This window comes from Mytilus galloprovincialis, chromosome 4 (genome assembly GCF_965363235.1).
Source record: "Mytilus galloprovincialis chromosome 4, xbMytGall1.hap1.1, whole genome shotgun sequence".
In the NCBI taxonomy this organism is placed as follows: domain Eukaryota; kingdom Metazoa; phylum Mollusca; class Bivalvia; order Mytilida; family Mytilidae; genus Mytilus; species Mytilus galloprovincialis.
Window position 1 is genome coordinate 36,748,160 of NC_134841.1, and position 20,132 is coordinate 36,768,291.

General features: G+C 34.2%; 1 protein-coding gene across 1 annotated transcript; it reads left to right on the top strand.

Moving 5' to 3' along the window:
• The first annotated feature begins 1,781 nt into the window (after positions 1 to 1,781).
• On the top strand, positions 1,782 to 15,347 carry LOC143070574 (uncharacterized). Its single transcript, XM_076244817.1, has 6 exons — positions 1,782 to 1,888; positions 11,217 to 11,298; positions 12,499 to 12,628; positions 13,029 to 13,099; positions 13,718 to 13,823; positions 14,945 to 15,347. Exons 2-6 carry the CDS (start codon positions 11,244 to 11,246, stop codon positions 14,985 to 14,987), a joined length of 405 nt encoding a protein of 134 aa, XP_076100932.1. The 5' UTR covers positions 1,782 to 1,888; positions 11,217 to 11,243; the 3' UTR covers positions 14,988 to 15,347.
• Positions 15,348 to 20,132: the final 4,785 nt, after the last annotated feature.

Below are 20,132 nucleotides of genomic sequence, written 5' to 3' on the forward strand. Positions count from 1 at the left end.
ACGCTATAAAGGGAGATATTATCTACATTCGTTTACAATTCTCTGAAACTGACATTATGAAGATGATGATTTTTTGTTGGCAACATATTTGTTACGTTTGGAGGAAAGTCGATAATAAATTGATTATGATTTTTTTGTTTGACAACATATTTGTTACGTTTGGAGGACGTTTGAATTTAAAAAAAAAAACAAACAAAAAACGACATTCCCATCGACACCAACTGAGCTTCTCTTCTTACCTACTTGTTATTTTTTCGTCTAAGTCTTACATCATAAACAGCTTCTTATTAAAAATAATTATCAAAGGTACCAGGATTATAATTTTGTACGCCAGACGCGCGTTTCGTCTACATAAGACTCATCAGTGACGCTCATATGAAAATATTTATAAAGCCAAACAAGTACAAAGTTGAAGAGCATTGAAAACAGAAATTAACAATGTCGTTAAACTTCGCTTTCTTCTATATTGCAATTGAGAATGTTTTCTCACTAAATAGTTCAAAAATTTTGGCTATGTTGAACTCATCTATCCAATTGAACTTGAGATAAAAGATACAACAGATACTGTAAAATCTGGGTCATATTTGAATTACATAAAAAAATAACAATAAGGGTCGGTTGAAAACAAAAATTTACGACACAAGAGATTATTTTAGCTTCTTAAGTGTTCACTTTCAATTTTTCGGTCGCAACAGTCCAGCAACGCCTGCTTATGGAGTATATATCTCTCAGTCGATACGATATTCCAGGGCTTGATTTTCTTATTTTGACTCCTTTGATAAAGGTGGTTACTGGTCATTTGGTATAGTTCCTCCCTCATTTAATATGAATATGAAACACTGCTTTACAATAGATTTTAAAAGTGCTAGTTTACAAGGTAAAAAATCAATAAGAAGAAATATCAACCTACCTGGACTCCTTTTGATGACTTTTGATCGACCGGTATTGGCACTTCTGGATGCATTCAATGTTTATTTTGTTTACAAGGGTTGGTTTCAAGAACCTCCACATACTCGAGGCAAAAGCAAAGATCTACATTTTCTTTATAAATATAAACATTTTTCTGAGGAAAAAAATCTCAAAATAAAACTTTACAGTAGCCAAGTTTATAACACTTATGGAATGTTATTTTGCATTTTCTGTTGTTTAGGTTATACAAATGTATAATTTCATGTCTTTGGAATCTGTGATTATCTGTGCTGATATCTAACACTTTTACGATAAAGGTTCAAAAGTTGTATGCCCTATATTGGTATATTGGTATGGGACCAGAATTGCCTTTAAATATTTACCTTCAGAAAGTCGGTACGAAGAATTCTTCTGACATAATAAATTTGTTTTAAATACAATAATTGTTCGACAGATTTGAAGTTTTTGTACCAACAATCATCTTTTATATAGGGAATACTTTTAATTAGAAGAAACTATTAAATGATCTAAGAAGCTAGAAGTTTTTATATCATGAATTCTAGTAAAAACGGAATGATGTTTTAAAATTAGCCAAAGTACAATTTACTGACGGACAGGAGTACATACGACTTTATGAAAGAATGTAAAGATTTGCACTTTTTTTTATCGAAGAGTATCGAGTTACCTATTTCAGCTTTATTTGTTAATTGGTATTTGAACATTATGAATGATATAATTTTGGTGGGTCACTGAAAAGGTAAATATGCGGGGTATTTAAAATCGATATTAGGATTAGATAGTCATTGTAGACATTTAAAACTTTTGTTTTGAAATTAATTCAATGTACACGGATCTGTAGATTAAATGATCGGAATATCCATGAAAAAATACTTTTTCTTGGAAGTCATGCATGTTCTATTAGAATTGTTCATTAGCTTTTCTGAATGCAATGGTCAGTTATTAGCTGACATTTTGTAAGGTAAGTTCAGTAAAAATGAGAGTTTGCGTAGGAACATAAACGTTATGCATCGAGGAATTACACAGAAACAATACATAAATCTTGTCGCGTCGTCATGTTTAATGTTACTCTGAAAAATCTGGTTTAAAATTACGATAAATACATCAATGATATATCAACAGAAGCTATATTTGTCGGCTTAATGGTATTTTATGTTTAGTATAAATTACTGTAAGCAATGAAATATTTATCAAATCCAACCAATAAATAACAATTAGCAGTAACTAGAGGCTCTTAAGAGACTGTTTCCCTCACCTTTGTGAATGTGCATAATAAAAATAGACACAGAAAGATTCATAACAAAATAGTGTTTTTGTGATGGTGATGTGTTTATAGATCTCACTTTACTGAAAATTCCTGCTGCTTACAAATATCTCTATCTATAATAAACTTGCCCCAGTAGTTACAGTGGAAATTTTTTGTAAAAAATTTACAAAAATTTACAAAATTTATGAAAATTGTAAAAATATACTATAAAGGGCAGTAACTCCTTGATGGGTCAATTGACCATTTTGGTCTCGTTGACTTATTTGAAGGTCTTACTTTGATGTACATTTAACTGTTTACAGTTTATCTCCATCTATAATAATATTCAAGATATTAACCAAAAGCTATAAAATTTTCTGCAAATTACCAATTCAGGGGCAGCAACCCAACAACAGGTTGTCTGAATCGTCTGACAATATCAGGGCAGATAGATTTTGACCTGATAAACAATTTTACTCTGTTAAATGTGCTCTAAATGCTTTGGTTTCAGAGATATGTTCCAAAATCTACATTTTACCCCTTTGTTCTATTTTTAGTCATGGTAGCCATCTAGGTCAGTTGGCCAGTTTACCAAACACAGTTTTGAAAGAAACTAAATACCCCAATGATGATTGTGGACGAGACTGGGTAACTTTGGCTCAGTAGTTTCAGAGGAGAAGGTTTTTGTAAAAGATTACAAAAATGTAAGAAAAATTGTTAAAAATTTACTATAAAGAGCAATACGTCCTTAAGGGGTCAACTGACCATTTTAATAATGTTGACTTATTTGTAGATCTTACTTTGTTGAATATTATTGCTGTTTACAGTTTATCTATAATAGTATTCAAGATAAAAACCAAAAAGTAAAATTGCCTGAAAATTTCCAATTCAGGGACAGAAACCCATCAAGGGGTTGTCTGAATCGTCTCAAAATTTGAAGGGAGATGGATCATAACCTTAGGACAATTTTATTCCAAGCAGATTTGCTCAGATTTGGTTTCAGAGATATAAGCCAAAAACTGCATGTTATCCTTATGTTCTATTTCAGCCTTGTCGGCCATATTGGTTGGCAGGAGGGATTATCGGACACATTTTTTTTCACTAGACAACCTTATGATGATCGTGGCCATGTTTTGTTAAATTGGCTCAGTATTTTCAGAAAAGAAGATTTTTATAAAAGTTAACGACGACGGATGACGGACGCCAAGTGATGAAAAAAACTCACTTGGCTCTTCTGGCCAGATGAGCTTAAAAGAATAATAAAAAAATGTTAAGATATAAAATATAAGGCATTTATGTCTGTTTTGCACATTTTTGGCTATGAAATACAAATATCGTAAACATCTTGAAGTGATATTTCATACTAGTAGTTATTAACTAAAGCTAGGTTCATACTGCCGATCAGATAAACTCGATGATCCCGATTGTCCAAATTTCCACGACCGAGCGAAACCAAATTCTTGATCAGGCCTGTTGACGACTCCTAACCGACTACTATCCGACTGTACACGAACTTAACTCGATCATTCACGACTCCTTGACGACTCCGTCACGATTCCAACCTGACCACTAATTTAATATATATTCGATGATACCGACCAATTCACGATCTCTACACGGTCTTTACTCGACTAGCTAGACCAAATTAACTATACTCGATCTCAGTCTGATCTCGGGCAGATCAGATCGACTTGATTGTATAGGGGTCGTAGGGATAGTCGGGTATTAGTCTGGTATGTACAATATCAGTATAAAACGTCTGATTCTTTTTTTATATCACCCAATGCAGCGGAGGAGGCATTAAATGTTACCCTTGTCCGTCCGTAAGAACGTATACGTACGTCCGAACAATTAGTTTCCGTTCTCTAATTTCATTTTGTCTCGATCAAATTCTATGAAACGTTTGGACAATGCTTACTACCATGAAACACAGATCAAGTGCGTATTTGGGTGGTGTCACTTTTATCATTCTTGGGTAATGACTCTTTATAGCGTATGCTGGTGGTTTTTACCACAGGGGTTGTGTATGCGTCTAGTGCAGTGGTAGAGTTAATACTATATCACTGCCGCTGGCTAACTCACTGGTGGGTGAAAAGAAAGTCGAGTGTGTAAATCTTTCCTGCCAGTACACAGCCTCTACACTATCCAAGACTTCTACAGTGCCTCCTCGCGACAGCACACGGTAACTAGGTTTTATTATCCTAGGCGTCATCTGTAGAGGATCTCGGAGCAGCAAGGGCCCCAGAGATGCAGTGTGTAGGCCCACCGGCGTGTGGACACGCCCTAGCACTCATCATACTTGCCCCAGCTATGGGTCAAATAGTATCACTGCCTTGTGATTGGATTCTTGATTCAAAGGCTATGGAAGTAAATCCAGACAGAAAATCCGGGTAGATGGAACTCGATAGCAACAACAATCGTCTAAGGGATGGAACCCCTACAGAAAAGCTGCCGGTCCTCCGGGCACAGGGGGTTAAGCGTAGGGTTAATCACCCTGCCTTGGAAAAAAATATTGATTACAGAAACGACTACAATAGCCAATACTCTTTCTCGTCACAGACTGGAGGAAGAACATGTTTTTAATCGAAAACAGTAGATGACGCGAAGGCCGATGGAGCTGTTTTCAAACAAACTCACCACCAGAATAGGCACATGGATTGTAAGAACACTATACCAAAGTGGTAAATGTGCACAAGTAACAAAAGAGATGGATAGATACAAGATCGAAATTCTAGGACTAAGTGAAGTTAGATGGAACACATCAGGCATGACAAATTTGAATACAGGCCACACCATCATATATTCCGGAAACACCAAACAAAATGACCCACACGAAAAGGGAGTTGGATTTCTAATAACGAAAAGATCTAAAACAGCTTTGCTGGAGTGGAATCCCATCTCACCAAGAATTATCACAGCACGCTTTAACTCACGTTTCCAAAAAAACACCCTGATACAAGTTTACGCCCCAACCAATGGTGCAGATGACTGTGAAAAGGAAGACTTCTACCACTCATTACAAACAACTATAGAAAAAGTGCCAAAAAGAGACCTATTGGTACTTATGGGTGACCTAAATGCTAAGGTTGGATCAGAAAGAAAGGGATGGGATAGAGAAATCGGCCCCATGGGATAGGAAAAATGAACGAAAACGGTGAACTGTTTGCAGACTTCTGTGCTACCAACAACCTTGTCATAGGAGGAACACTCTTCAAACACAAGAACTGCCATAAGGTAACCTGGGTGTCACCAGCAGGAAATGCAGAAAACCAAATAGACCACATAACTATTTCTCAGAGATGGAGGTCTTCACTGCAAGATGTAAGGGTAAAAAGGGGAGCAGATGCAGCATCAGACCATCATTTAGTTATAGGGTCAATAAAGATGAAACTTTTAGCCCCAAAAAAATCAGTTGTCAAAAGAAGAAAGTTCAACGTTGGGAATCTGAAAATACCAAACATAAGAGAAGAATTCCAAATATCTCTTCAAAATAGATTCTCAGCTATAAGTGACCTGGATATAGAGGAGAATGATATTAACAACACATGGGAGCAGACAAAAAATGTAATACTAGAAACATGTGAGGAAACATTAGGATACATGCAGTATAACCTCAAAAACTGGATGTCAGATAATACATGGGTTAAGGTTGAAGAACGGAGAAAAGCCAAAGAAAAAGTCTTAAATGCCACCACAAGACAACAAAAAAGACAAACACAAGACCTTTATAGAGAGAAAGACAAAGAAGTAAGGAGAACTGTAAACAGGATAAAAGAAACTATGTTGAACAATTAGCACAAGAAGCAGAAATTGCATGTAGCAAAGGAGACATAAAATCTCTCTACAACACAACTAAACAACTAAGTGGAAGAAGATCGAACTCAAATGCTACAGTTAAAGATAAAAATGGCAATGTGATAACAAAAATTGAAGAGCAATTAAAACGATGGAAAGATCATTTTGAAGAAGTGCTAAACAGACCCCCTCCAACAGACCCACCTAACATTGAAGGGAGACAGGTCCTGAACATCAAGACAGGAGATATAACTAAAACAGAGGTAAACACTGCAATAAGACAACTAAAGAATGGGAAAGCAGGAGGGATCGACAACATACCCCCTGAAGCTATAAAGGCAATGGATAACATATGTATTGATAAACTTCACCAACTACTTAACAAAATATGGAATGACGAACATATACCTGATGACTGGCGTAAAGGAATCCTCATTAAAGTACCAAAGAAAGGCGACAAATCAATCTGTAGCAACTGGAGAGGAATTATTTTGCTTTCCATTCCTAGCAAAGTCTTATGTCACATCATCCTACAGAGGTTAAAGAAAGAAGTTGATAAGTTACTAAGAGACTAACAGGCCGGTTTCAGACAAGAGAGATCATGCATTGACCAAATTGCCACATTAAGAATCATCATCGAGCAAACCATTGAATGGCAGACATCCCTATACTTAACATTTCTAGATTTCGAGAGGGCCTTTGATAGTATAGACCATCAAGTACTATGGAACATCCTTAGACATTATGGAATACCCGAAAAAATCATAACCGTCATCCAACAGCTCTATGACGGTTTTACATGTCAAGTGAGCCATGCAGAGACTCTGAAAGATCCATTTCCTGTATCAACGGGTGTCAGACAAGGATGTTTACTTTCCCCTCTCCTTTTTCTAATAGTGATAGATTGGGTGAGTCGGAAATCGTACAATACTCCATTAGGTATTAAATGGACATTACAGTCATGCCTTGAAGACCTGGACTTTGCAGACGATATCTGCCAGCTTTCCCATCGCCATGAAGACTCACAAAAGCAAGCAACCAACCTTGAAACAACTGCAAAACAAGTAGGACTTTACATAAATGCAAAAAAGACAAAATCTATGAGGGTAAACACAAACCAACTTAACAAAACCAAAGTGAGAGATGCTGAAGTTGAAGATGTCAATGAGTTTACATATCTTGGAAGTGTCATAAGTACATCAGGTGGGACAGATGAAGACATCCAATCAAGAAAAAGAAAAGCTCAACAAGCCTTTGCTATCCTAAAACCAGTCTGGAGAAGCAAAGCGCTCAGAACAAACACCAAAATTAGGATCTTCAATTCAAATGTAAAATCTATTCTTCTTTATGGGTCAGAAACTTGGAGACTGACAGCTGCATCTACAAAAACATTACAAGTTTTCATGAACAGATGCCTAAGAAACATCATTGGAATCAAGTGGCCAAACACAATCAGCAACAAAGAGTTATGGAAAAGGACAAGGCAAGAGCCAATAGAAAGAACGATAACAACACGAAGATGGAAATGGATTGGACACACTCTTCGTAAAAGCAACACAAATGTAACAAGACAGGCACTAGATTGGAATCCTCAGGGCCATCGTAAAAGAGGGCGACCAAAATCCACCTGGCGCAGAGATTTAACATCTGATCTTCAGAAAATTGGGAAAACATGGGGTGAAGCAAAGAAACTGGCAAAGGACAGGAAAAGATGGAAAGCTACAGTGGTCGCCCTATGTCCCCCATGGGACGAAGTGGATTAAGTCAAGTAAGTCACTCTTTATAGCGTTATATGCAGGCTGGGGCATTATCTGTGTTCCATTTTCCGTTTATTTGGTTTGATTCAGTAGTTCACAGAATGTCTGAGAAAAATTATTATACATTTAAAGTATCTACATGGAAATAAAGCAGTTGGATTATTGGGCAAGGTGGCTAGAGCTCAGATAGACAGGTTAATGGCTTTGACGGATGATGCAGTTGTTGACACAGCGACCACTATGTGGGCAGTATCAATTGTAATCACAAAAATACTGATCTCCGAGGAAACTGGAATGTCCCTAATCAAATGGAAAAATCAAAAGTAGGAGAGATTTGCAGAAGCTCAACAGAGAGGAGACGCTGATTTGTTATGGGAGTTTAACTGCTCTTTTCTTGCTATTTGGCACTCGATAAGTACTGGTGTAAAATACATGTTAGATACATGTAGAAATAAACATCTAAACATCAATTGTTCCATCCCCTATTTTTACTTTCTTACAAATTAAGCCTACTGTTTGTGCCATATGTGTGCATACTTGAATGTATGTAATCAGTTATTTCCATAGATCTGATACCCAGTAGTTGAATGGTTCACGCTATTCCTTTTTGGTGTATCCATGGCAACAACCTGCTTGTTTTTACTAATAATATTGCAAAAAAGGGGTAAAGATGTCGCATGTTTTCACTTAATTTGGCCAAATATAAAATTTTAATCTCTTGGAGGATACTGTTTCTGAAGCTGTTTACATATATCTTTCACGAATTTAAATAAAAAGTATTTGTCTTTCGTCTCATTGTTTTTTTATAAAATTGCGTCAAAAACCGTATGAAAAAAGTGTTTGTGAACATTCGACCGTACGGTTACACATAGCTGTTAATTTATGTTTCATTTAGTCTCCTGTGGAGAGTTGTCTCATTTGCAATTATACCACATTTTCTTATTTTTATACTACAAAAGTTTTATGGACATACGGAAAATACGGACAGCCAAACAAAAATTGCCTATTAGACAGGTTAAAAATAATATTGATGTTCTTAAAAACTACCTTTGAAAGCTAAATTAGTCATCAGTTGTCTGTTAGTGAGTTTAAATGCACAATTACTTTCATATTTGAAAAATTCTCTTGGCTCAAAATGCAGGATCTACTTTCCTTCCGGAACACCTGAGATCATTCCAGGCTTTATTGGGTTTCGTGTTGCTAGGTTGTGTTATGTAGACTGCTGTTTGTCTTCTCATCTGCTTTCATTTTTCGCTTTGGCTGTGTCGGTTTCGACCTTTGAGTTTGATTGTCCCTTTAGTATCTTTTGTCTGTCTTTTAAAATTGTACGCCTCCTTGCAAAAGTACAGACGCGTACTGTACATGGAGGCATTTGTGTATAGTTTAGAAATAAATAGAGACAACATAGTTTTGCAGAAACGAAGTTACGGGAGTTAATCAGAGCTCACACATATTTAGAGAATCGTGTTTGGCCGAGTAGAGATCGAAGAGTGGTCGATCGAATGTGGTTGCGTAGAGATCGGGTGTTGGTCTAGTTGGTATAGGATGAAAAAAATACAGAAGTCGCAGTGATTATAAAGCGATCGGGCATTGATCGAGTTAATCTGGACCACATATCGAACAGGTTGGTTTTGATCGGGAAATGATCGGAAATAAGTCGAGCAAAGATCGAAATGATCGAGTGCTGATCGGTAAACTATTTGTATTCCGACCAAACTCGATCTCTACACGATTCTTTCTCGATCAATTCGACCACTAGTCGACAAATTCTCGATCTTTTCTCGAGTGAACGGCTTCTGGGTCCTTACTCGAATGTTTTTGACATTTCAAAAACTCTCGGCAGGAAAGTCAGATCCAAGGTAGACCACCCCGAACATTTTTGTCAATTGAGTCAGACCAGTCTCAAGATCGTTTAATTTGTCTTGATCGGCATTGGTCGAGTTGGTCTGATCGGAAGTGTGAACCTAGCTTAACATAAACAGTTCCATGTACATATACCTTGTTGAACGCGACAGAACTTACTAGTATATGCCTAATACCGCAGTCCCACTAGGCCATGATCGCACTATGATTTGTGAAAAAAATGCAAAATTTGGCGATCGTAGTGCGATCGTGAAGATTGCAGTAAGGTCATAATACGGTAATGGTGAGGTCTTCAAGATCGTGATGAGCGTGGACATCTTTGAACATGTTCAAAACAATCGTGGTATGGTCGTGGCGAAATCAGGTCGTAGTAGAAGCGTAGTGAGAGCGAATTTAAGTCGTGGTAAGATAGTAAAGGTCGCTGTACCATCGTAGCGAGAGCGTAGCGAAATCGTGCTTCTTTTCGGAGAGACTGTGCTATGATATCACAGCGACGTAACTACGACCTCACTACGACCATCACGTTCTCACCACGACCCATCTACGCTTCCACTACGACTATACTACGTTTACACCACGCTGTTCAAGACCATAGTACGATTCTAGCACGCCATGCATGCCGTCCTCATCGCGCTCTTCGAACGACCTGAATAAGTTCATACTACGACCATCATGCTCATTGTCATTTTCACATGAAATATATAAAAACCCTCCAGGTTTTGTTTGTCTGAATGCAATTTGGACTTCTTGTCCTTTTTCTGCTACAGCTCAATCATGCTTGACACCTATGTGTCATCTCTGCTGGTGTTCACTTAAACATCGTCATTTGAGCTTGATGGACCAGCAATAGGTTGTGATTTAGGTTGTATTGGTCGGTCCGACGTCTCTGCTAGATCAGGATTCGTTAGTATCAGAGCTCCCTCTACCTCTACACCTACTCCTACCATCACGCCCACATGTTCTGGTAAATTTTGGTGGCCTGACTGTGTTATATCCGAGAAATCTACTTATTAATCAGAAATATAAGGAAACGAACAGTATTATATGGAACACTATTTTACGTTATTGCTGAGAACGTAGAAAGATCGCGGTATACACGTGGTATAATCGTGGTAAGAACGTGCTTTAATCGCATAAAAAGCATGGTAAGATCGTGTTGCATTGAGATAACTCGTGGTATGGTCGTAGTGATAACGTAATGAGCGTAGTAAGATCACGATCATCGTAGAGAAAGCATGGTTAGAACGTGGTATAATCGTAGCGGGAGCGTTGTAGAAGCGTAATGAGGATGTAGTAGCATCCTGAAATTAACGAAAATTAACATTTTCATGCCCCTCATACTGCGACCTCACGACGATCTGAATTTATTTTAGATCACGGTGAGCGTGGTGCGATCGTGGTCTAGTGAGACTGGGACTTAACGACATCTATATAAATTATTCTTACCAGATTTATTCCTTGGTATATGTGTTTTAATCAATGGAAATATGTCTGTACTTGTATAAATAATAAAAAAAAAGAATGAATAAAATTATGGAATTTCTTAGTTTAAGTCTCATTTTTGTACTTGCTTGGCAATATGTACACTTTTGAATCTTAGCTTTGATCTTGTCTTATTTTTGTTATAGATTGTCTAGCTTTCCTAGGAAAGCAACATGTTATTAGTGAGCCTATCGTTTTCATGCTTTAGTCTGCTGTATGTGTATACAGGTAAATTTACATAAGAAACTTTTTTTTATTCAAAGTAAGAACTTATTTATATCGCTTTTTCGACAACAAAACATTCAATGAATTAAATAAAAAATATAGGCTCTTTTTCATTCACAATAATAAAAATACTTTATTCCGAAAACCAAAACAAATAAAATCTGATAGATAAGATGTTAATAAATATAAACAAATGTATTGTACAAACGACGTAGATGTGCTAATATCCATAATACATCTCAAAAAGATGAACACAAATAGTGAATGCAAAACGAAATTCTAATGGCGATGGTATCCTTTTTTAAATAACTGACTAAGCTTAGCAATTTATGTATTGTTGAACAGCAGCAGACCATTCAATAACGATAACTAACTTTTGAGTAGTTTAATGTTTGTATAGAACTGTATTTTTAGAATAGATATATGTGTGAAAATATTTTTGTTTAGTGCTATAACCGAATCACACAATGAAAAAAAATTAAACACACAAATTATATCACACTCCGAAATATTTACAACACTTGTCAAAATGTATCAGCTTGAAAGCGAATCAGCAAACATATCCAAATCAATTTTACCGACTTAGAAATGGAAGAAAAAGCTACAGTGTTCATCTCATGAATTTAGACTATTAACCAAGAAATAGGTTACGATACAATGAAAGAACGAAAATATGCATGATCAAGCCGTTCTCATCAAAATCATGTTTAGACAATGTTCGAAAAGAAAAGAGATGTACAAAAAATAAAACACTAAGATTTAAAAAGTTGTCAATAAGTAGCTTTTCCTTGAAAAAGTTTACGCTTTAATAAACAAACATTCTGGTGTTGAACCAAAACAAATGGTGTTCATCCGATGAAAAATTTAAATTATTATTTGAAGTCGTCATCGTAAAGCAATTTTGTACTATATTTACCATGTAGAAGAACTCTGCTTGAATCACACTTTTTTTTCTTTTTTTTTTTATGAAAATAATAATGGATGACAAAATGTGTACAAAATATATAGCACATAATCCCTATAAATATATCGGTCCCAGTTCGACATAAGTAACTGAGACAGTAAAGTCTTTATTATGGATATTCATTTGATATACAAATTCAGTAACATGTGAGACAACTTGTTAAAAGTGTAAAGATTGATTGAAAGTGTTTAATATCTTTACAAGGCTAGTGGTATATAACGATTTTCGTATTTTCATAGAAGTGAATAGCCAAATGATTCCTGAAAATCATAGACTTAGTTGTTCAGATAATGAGACAAAAACGGTAGCCTGTTTAAATGGAGGATCTTGCTTTGCCGTATATGTAGAAGACAGAACAGTGCAATGTGCGTGAGTATCTTTAATAAAAAATATTATTTGAGCGTCACTGATGACTCTTTTGTAGACGAAACGCGCGTCTGGCGTATCAGATTATAAGCCAGGTATTTTGGAAAACTATATACTTGAATAAAATGCTTTTATGAAACAATAACAATACAGAATACAACGTGGAACCAAGGATTTGTATAATAAGACTTACTATACAAATCCTTGGTGGAACTAACAAATAACCAGCAAACAAAACAAAGCAAAGCATGATATTCGTGTGTACGGAAACCATTAATGGGCAAGGATATCTATCTATTGCCAAATAGTATGTAAAACGAAATCCTAAATATTTTTTTTTCAAGTTTAATGTCAAATGTATCAATATATTATCTTCGTTTTCTGATTGTTGTTTATTTTCTAGATGTTATAGTAAATATATAGGAAGGCGCTGTGAAATGATAGACCCAGAAATAATATTTGATGACAAAGAAAGTAAGTCTTCTGTTCAACCACTAAGTTATGACCTGCTGGCAAAGATATTTCGAAGCGAAGCCGTTTATATATATTACTGTTAAATACTTTTCTAGACTTAAGCCGATTAAAATCTCTTCGTTTTGATAATTTTTATTTTTTATTCTCTTCTATCCCTAATTATTTTTGCCTTTGATCTTCTGAAATGAGTGCTTCTGGTAAGATTTATGTAGTGCAACCACTCGTGTAGATGCGTTATCAATAAGATAATTAATTAAATCTGGTATGTTAAATAGTTTATGTTTAGCTTTTGGATGCAATTATGTTCCTTAGTGTAATAAAAATTTTACTAAATGGTTGAAGAGCATGATTTTCATTGATTCGGTATAACATTGTGTTATAAACATTTAAGCATGTTTCCATGAAACAGTACATCAGGATAAATATGTGAGCGCAAAAGCATTTAATCGGATTGTAAACAGTTAATTATGAATAAAACAGAATGTGAAATATATGCCGATGAAACAGCAACTCATCAGTCAATATTTTTAATCAATTTTAAAACTATCTTAAAAGGTCTGTTAATAGAAAATAAAGAAAATGTAAAAGATATGATATGAACAGTATTTGTCTTTTCAGCGGGACAAAAAGAAGTCGCAATTGGATTAATCTCAGGTTTTGCAGCATCAATTTTCCTATTTATTGCTTTTGTGATAATTGGCTGCGTTTGGTTTATAAAACAAAAGTAAGTTTGTAAAAAGAAGGTAAGTTTCGGCAACACGGTCTACCGAAGTGTGAACCAAGGAAACTTATTCAAATGAACAGAAGTTGTTGTTTGTTTATGTAATTTATATGTTTTTCTCGTTTTTTTTATTTTATATATATTAGACCGTTGGTTTTCCCGTTTGAATGGTTTTACACTAGTTATTTTGGGGCCCTTTATAGCTTGTTGTTCGGTGTGAGCCAAGGCTCCGTGTTGAAGACCGTACATTGACCTATAATGGTTAACTTTGTTTAATTGTTATTTGGATGGAGAGTTGTCTCATTGGCACTCACACCACATCTTCCTATATTCAATCATATTTAAGTATTTGAAGATATCATCAAAGCGTTATATAAATGCAATGTCAGTCATAGCAAACATGTCCAAGCTTAGAAAAACACCTATCAAATATTTTTCATTTTATTATGTTCAACAATATTTTACATACATGACAATACATCAAGTTTATCTTATCCGCGAAGATATGGTGTTATAACATAAAAGAAACCTGGCGAGCAAAACAAACCGAAAATAGGACCGGAACTTTTTAAAAAATAATTTAAAATTACAGCATTATGATATGATTAATATATTCACCAAAGTTGTACAAAAGTTCGAACATGTGAAATGTTCTTGTTCATAATGTATCCATATTTAGTTATTTTTAACTAAGTTAGTTCGATTCAGAATTGGTTATTCCTGCAAAATTTGATTCAAAAGTCCAACATGGTATCATGAGCTCTGTAACATAGTTAGTACTTCGTTTCAGGTATGATTTATAACGTTTTAAATATTCAGAAACTAAGGTTTCATATCCTGGAGGCTAAGTTGACCTTGTAACGTTTTAGCTTTATTTTACAATCCTTTAGGTAGTATTTCTTTTCAACTGTTTCGGTTCTTATACATCTTTGGATTTCAAATACTCCACTTTGATAGTTCCTGATGAAATGAATCAAGAATCGATGTATGACGCATTACATTTATAGCGAGATATTTTTATATGTGATTTGGGTCGTTTAAAGTCATTCAAGCTTTTTAAGTCAAAATGGATTGTGACATTTTACCAAATGAATAATTTCATAATCTATATTATTTATTTTCAGACCTGTTGGCAACCAGTATACAGCAACCAGAACCAGCTGCTAGTTTTTGGTGTATCTTCACACAATTTCTATATAAGTAAACAAAAAAAAAATGATAAAATTTCTACTAGTCTATGTAAGAGGTTAACAGAGATTTTATGTGTATTTGATTATAAATATTCTATGTACGAATAATACAATTATTAACGTTCAACAATTTAAGACTGTTTACATGATATATAAACAGATAAATTCGGCTGTTTTCACTTTAGTCGGTTTGTTTTCTCTTTCACACATTCCTCATTTCCATTTTTAATGTTACAGACATGTACGCACATTCCTTGGAAAACTGTCCTCACAAGAAAACATAAACACAGATAACAACAAAATGGCAAACTTTGACAATTAATTGCGAGGAACACATTGATAGTTAATAAATAAAGGCAGCAGTAGTATTCCGCTGTTCAAAAGTCATAAATCGATTAAGAGAAAACAAATCCGAGTTACAATCTAAAATCAAAGGAAACATAACAACTAAAAGAACAATGACAGTAAAATGCAACAATAAAAAAAATACTTATGCAACATACATAGAAACGAGCTATTTGAAAACGAGAGTTATATTCCTGACTTTGTACTGGACATTTTAAGAAATAATGGTGGGTTGAACCTAGTTTTATGGCTAGTCAAACCCCTGTTTATATGACAATGTTAAATTTACCCAATGTCATTGAAAATGAAAGTCATATTTTATTGTGTGGACGAAACGCACATCTTGCGTATTAACATTGAAAACCTGGTACCTTTTGTTAGCTATTATTACTGTGTTTCTCTGTACTATATGTTCTCCCATGTAATTGTATTGTAGTCCTGTCATGTAATGTTGTCATTTTAATGTTATATTTAACATTGCCATAAATGCGGGAGGTTTGGCATGTAACAAATCTAGGTTCAAACCACCATTTTTTTCTTAAATGTCCTGTTCCAAGTCAGGAAATAGCCATTGTTATATTATATTTCGCTTCTCTGTGTTACATTTTAATGTTGTGTTTCTGTTGTGTCGTAGTTCTCCTTTATTTAATATGTGAAGCGTTTCCCTCAGTTTTAGTTTGTAACCCGGATTAGTTTTTTTATGCCCCACCTACGATAGTAGAGGGGCATTATGTTTTCTGGTCTGTGGCCCCGTTCGTCCGTCCGTCTGTCAGTCCGTCCAGGTTAAAGTTTTTGGTCAAGGTAGTTTTTGATGAAGCTGAAGTCCAATCAACTTGAAACTTAGTACACTTGTTGCTTATGATATGATCTTTCTAATTTTAATGCCAAATTAGATAATTACCCAATTTCACGGTCCATGGAACATGGAAAAGGATAGTGCGAGTGGAGCATCCGTGTACTTTGGACACATTCTTGTTCTCAATCGATTTATAAATTTTGAACAGCGGTATTCTACTGTTGCCTTTATTTTCTCACTGATAGTTCAAAGTTGATGGCTATGTTGAACTCATATATCCCATTGAACTTAAGATAACAGATACAACAGGAACTGTAAAATACGGGTCATATTTTGAATAACATAAAAAAGAAATAACAATAAGGGTCAGTTGAAAACAAAAATTTACGATAACAGAGATTATTTCAGCTTCAAAAGTGTTCACTTTCAATTTTTCTGTCGCAACAGTCCAGCAACGCCTGCTTTTGGAGTATATATCAGTTGATACGATATTAAAGCGCTTGATTGTTTTGTTTCCATAATTTCTTTGATAAAGGTGATTGCTGTTCAATTGGTATATTTCCTCCCTCATTTTATATGAATATGAACCCTGCTTTAAAATATATTTTAGAGATGCTAGTTTATAAGGAAACAGTTAATAGGAAGAAATGTCAACCTATCTGGACAGCTTTTCATGACTCTTGATCGATTGGTATTGGCACTTCTGGATTTATTCAATGTTGCTTTTTTTTTTTACAAAGAGTGGTTTCAAGAACCTCCACACTTTACAGTAGCCAAATTTATGAAGTTTATAACATTTATGAAATTTGATTTTGCATTTTCTATTGTTTAGGTTATAAAAATGTATAGTTTCATTTCTTTGGAATCTGTGCTTATATCTAACGCTTTGAATGTTGTATGCTATATATTGGTATATTGGTATGTGACCAGAATTGCCTTTAAACATTTACCTTCAGAAAGTCAGTAATAAGAATTCTTTTGACAGAATAAATTTGTTTTAAAATAAAAATTGTTCGACAGATTTGAAGTTGAATCATATTTTGATATCTACATTTTTGTACTAACAATCATCTTTTAAACAAGGAATACTATTTATTGGAAGAAACTATTAAAAAATATGCTTAGATCTAAGAAGTTTTTATATTATGAATTCTAGTAAATACGAAATGAAAGGAGTACGACTTTATGAAAGAATGTAAAGATTTGCACTTTTTTTTATCGAAGAGTATCGAGTTACCTATTTCAGTTCTATTTGTTAATTGGTATTAGAACATTATGAATGATATAATTTTGGTGGGTCGCTGAACAGACAAATAGGCGTAATATTTAAAATCGATCTTTATAATTAAATAAGAAGCAATTTACACGGATCTGTAGATTAAACGATAAGAATATCCACGAAAAAATACTTCTTCTTGGAAGCCATGCACGTTCTATTACAATTGTTCATTATTTTTTGGGAATGCAATGGTGAGTTATTAGCTGAAATTTTGAAAGGTAAGATCAGTAAAAATGAGAGTTCGCGTCGGAACTTTAACGAAATGCATCGAGGTATTACATAGAAACAACTAATAGATTTTGGTGCGTCGTCATGTTTAATGTTGCTCTGAAAGAGGTCTGTTCTAAAATAAAAATAGATCATCACGAAGCTACATTAACTAACATATTTAGTTCCATGTATATATACCGTATTCAACACGAAAGAACTTCATATAATATGCTTAACGACAACTATATAAAATTTTCTTTCCAGATTTATTTCCTGTTTCTTTAAAAAATAAATACATGCAATGTAATAAAAGAAGGGCAAACGATACCAGAGGGACAGTCAAACTCATAGATAAAAAATAAACTGACAACGCCATTGCTTAAAAAAAGAAGAAAAAAATCAAACCGACAAACAATACACAACATTAAAAACTAAAGACTAAGCAACACGAACCCCACCAAAAACTGGGGTGATCTCAGGTGCTCCGGAAGGTTAAGCAGATCCTGGCACCCATCGTGTTGCTCATGTTATCACACACCCAGTAAATAGTATTATTCCGTAGGTCACATTCGTGCAAAGGGAAACGGATTGTAGTTATAAGTGTTTTAATTAATGATAACAGTATGTACTTTAAAATCATAAAAAGAACGAATTAAATTATGGAATTTCGCAATCAAGCCTCATTCATGAATTTGCTTGTTTTTCTGACCTGAATCCTGACCGTTCGCGTTCCTACGTTTGTGATTCAAGCCTATAAAAGACTAGAAGCTTGAATGGTGCAAAAATTCTTCAGAGATATCAGGCTTATAAATCAACGATTAATGAAAATACATCATTTCTAGTAACTATAAATATTGTGTAACTTTTGCGTTTTTTTTCGGTCTGCATGGAAATATGTACACTTTTGAATCGGAGCCTTGATCATTCCTTATTTTCTTATAAATGTTTTAACTTTTTCAGGAAAGCAACATTTTATTATCATGCTTTTGTCTGCTGTATGAGTATACAGGTAAATTTATAACTTCGTACTTTATTCGGCCTTTTTAAACATTGTTTTATTCGAGCGTCACTGAGGAGACTTTTGTAGACGAAACGCGCCTCTGGCGCAAATATATAAAATTTCAATCCTGGTATTTATGATGAATTTATTAACCTAAGAAACTTGCCAAGATATTTAATTGTATTCAAAGTAAGAACTCATCTATATTGCCTTTTCGACAACAAAAGCATTCAATGAACTGAATAAAAAATCTCAATCGCTATATGCTCGTTTTATTTACAATGGTGAATGCAAAATAAAATTCTCTGAGGATGATATGCTAAATTTAATAACTAACTGAGCATCGTACGTTATTTATTTTTGAAGAGTAACATACCAAATACTTCATTTTGTATCCAATATTGGAAAGTTAACACTATAATAAACATATATTATGATGTTTGCACAAAACAGTTTAAGGTTACTTGTTTATTTGATGAAAACTTCAGGTAATTATTTGAAAACGTCATCGTGTAGTCATAACATCTGTAACTTGCCAAGAACTCTGCTTGAACTACGTTTATATTTTTAAATCATTTCATATTTCTGATTTATTTATCTTATTGATAACACTATAATTAACATATATTATGATGTTTGCACAGAACAGTTTAAGGTTACTTGTTTATTTGATGAAAACTTCAGGTAATTATTTGAAAACGTCATCGTGTAGTCTTAACATCTGTAACTTGCCAAGAACTCTGCTTGAACTACGTTTATATTTTTAAATCATTTCATATTTCTGATTTATCTATCTTATTGATAATTCATGACAAAATGTTTAGTATCCGTGTAAGTCAAATGTTGTATAACGATTTCCGTATATTTATAGAAGTAAATAGCCAATTGATTCCAGAAAATCATAGACTAAAATGTACAGATAACGAAACACAAACATTAGCCTGTTTGAATGGAGGAACGTGCTTTACAGTATATGTAGAAGACAGGATAGTGCAATGTGCATGAGTATTATATGAGTTTTTATGCTATAATGAAAACACAACAATACATAATACAACGTGGTATTATCAAACCATCAGCAAATCGAACAAAGCAAAACGTAAAAAAATACCATCAATTGGCAAATGATTTTAGGCTATTGGCAAACATGTTTGAAATAGAAATAGTAAATCCTTATTCATTGTAAAAAAAGTATTGTCTTTTAAGACTAATGGGATATTTTCGTCGTGTTCAGAATCATGTTTATTTTTAAGATGTTTTAGTAAATATATAGGCAAGCAATGTGAAATGATAGACCCAGATTTATTTTTGATGACAATAAAAGTAAGCCTTGTATTTAGTTTCTGGTTGATTTTGTTTAACTAATCTGAACTTTTAGAAGATTATCTAAAAACAGCTGGTTGTTTGTGATTAACATTTGTATGTAATTGTTATCATCAATGTATTCACATTTTAATACATTTTGTTGTTAAATATTGTGTTATAAACATCT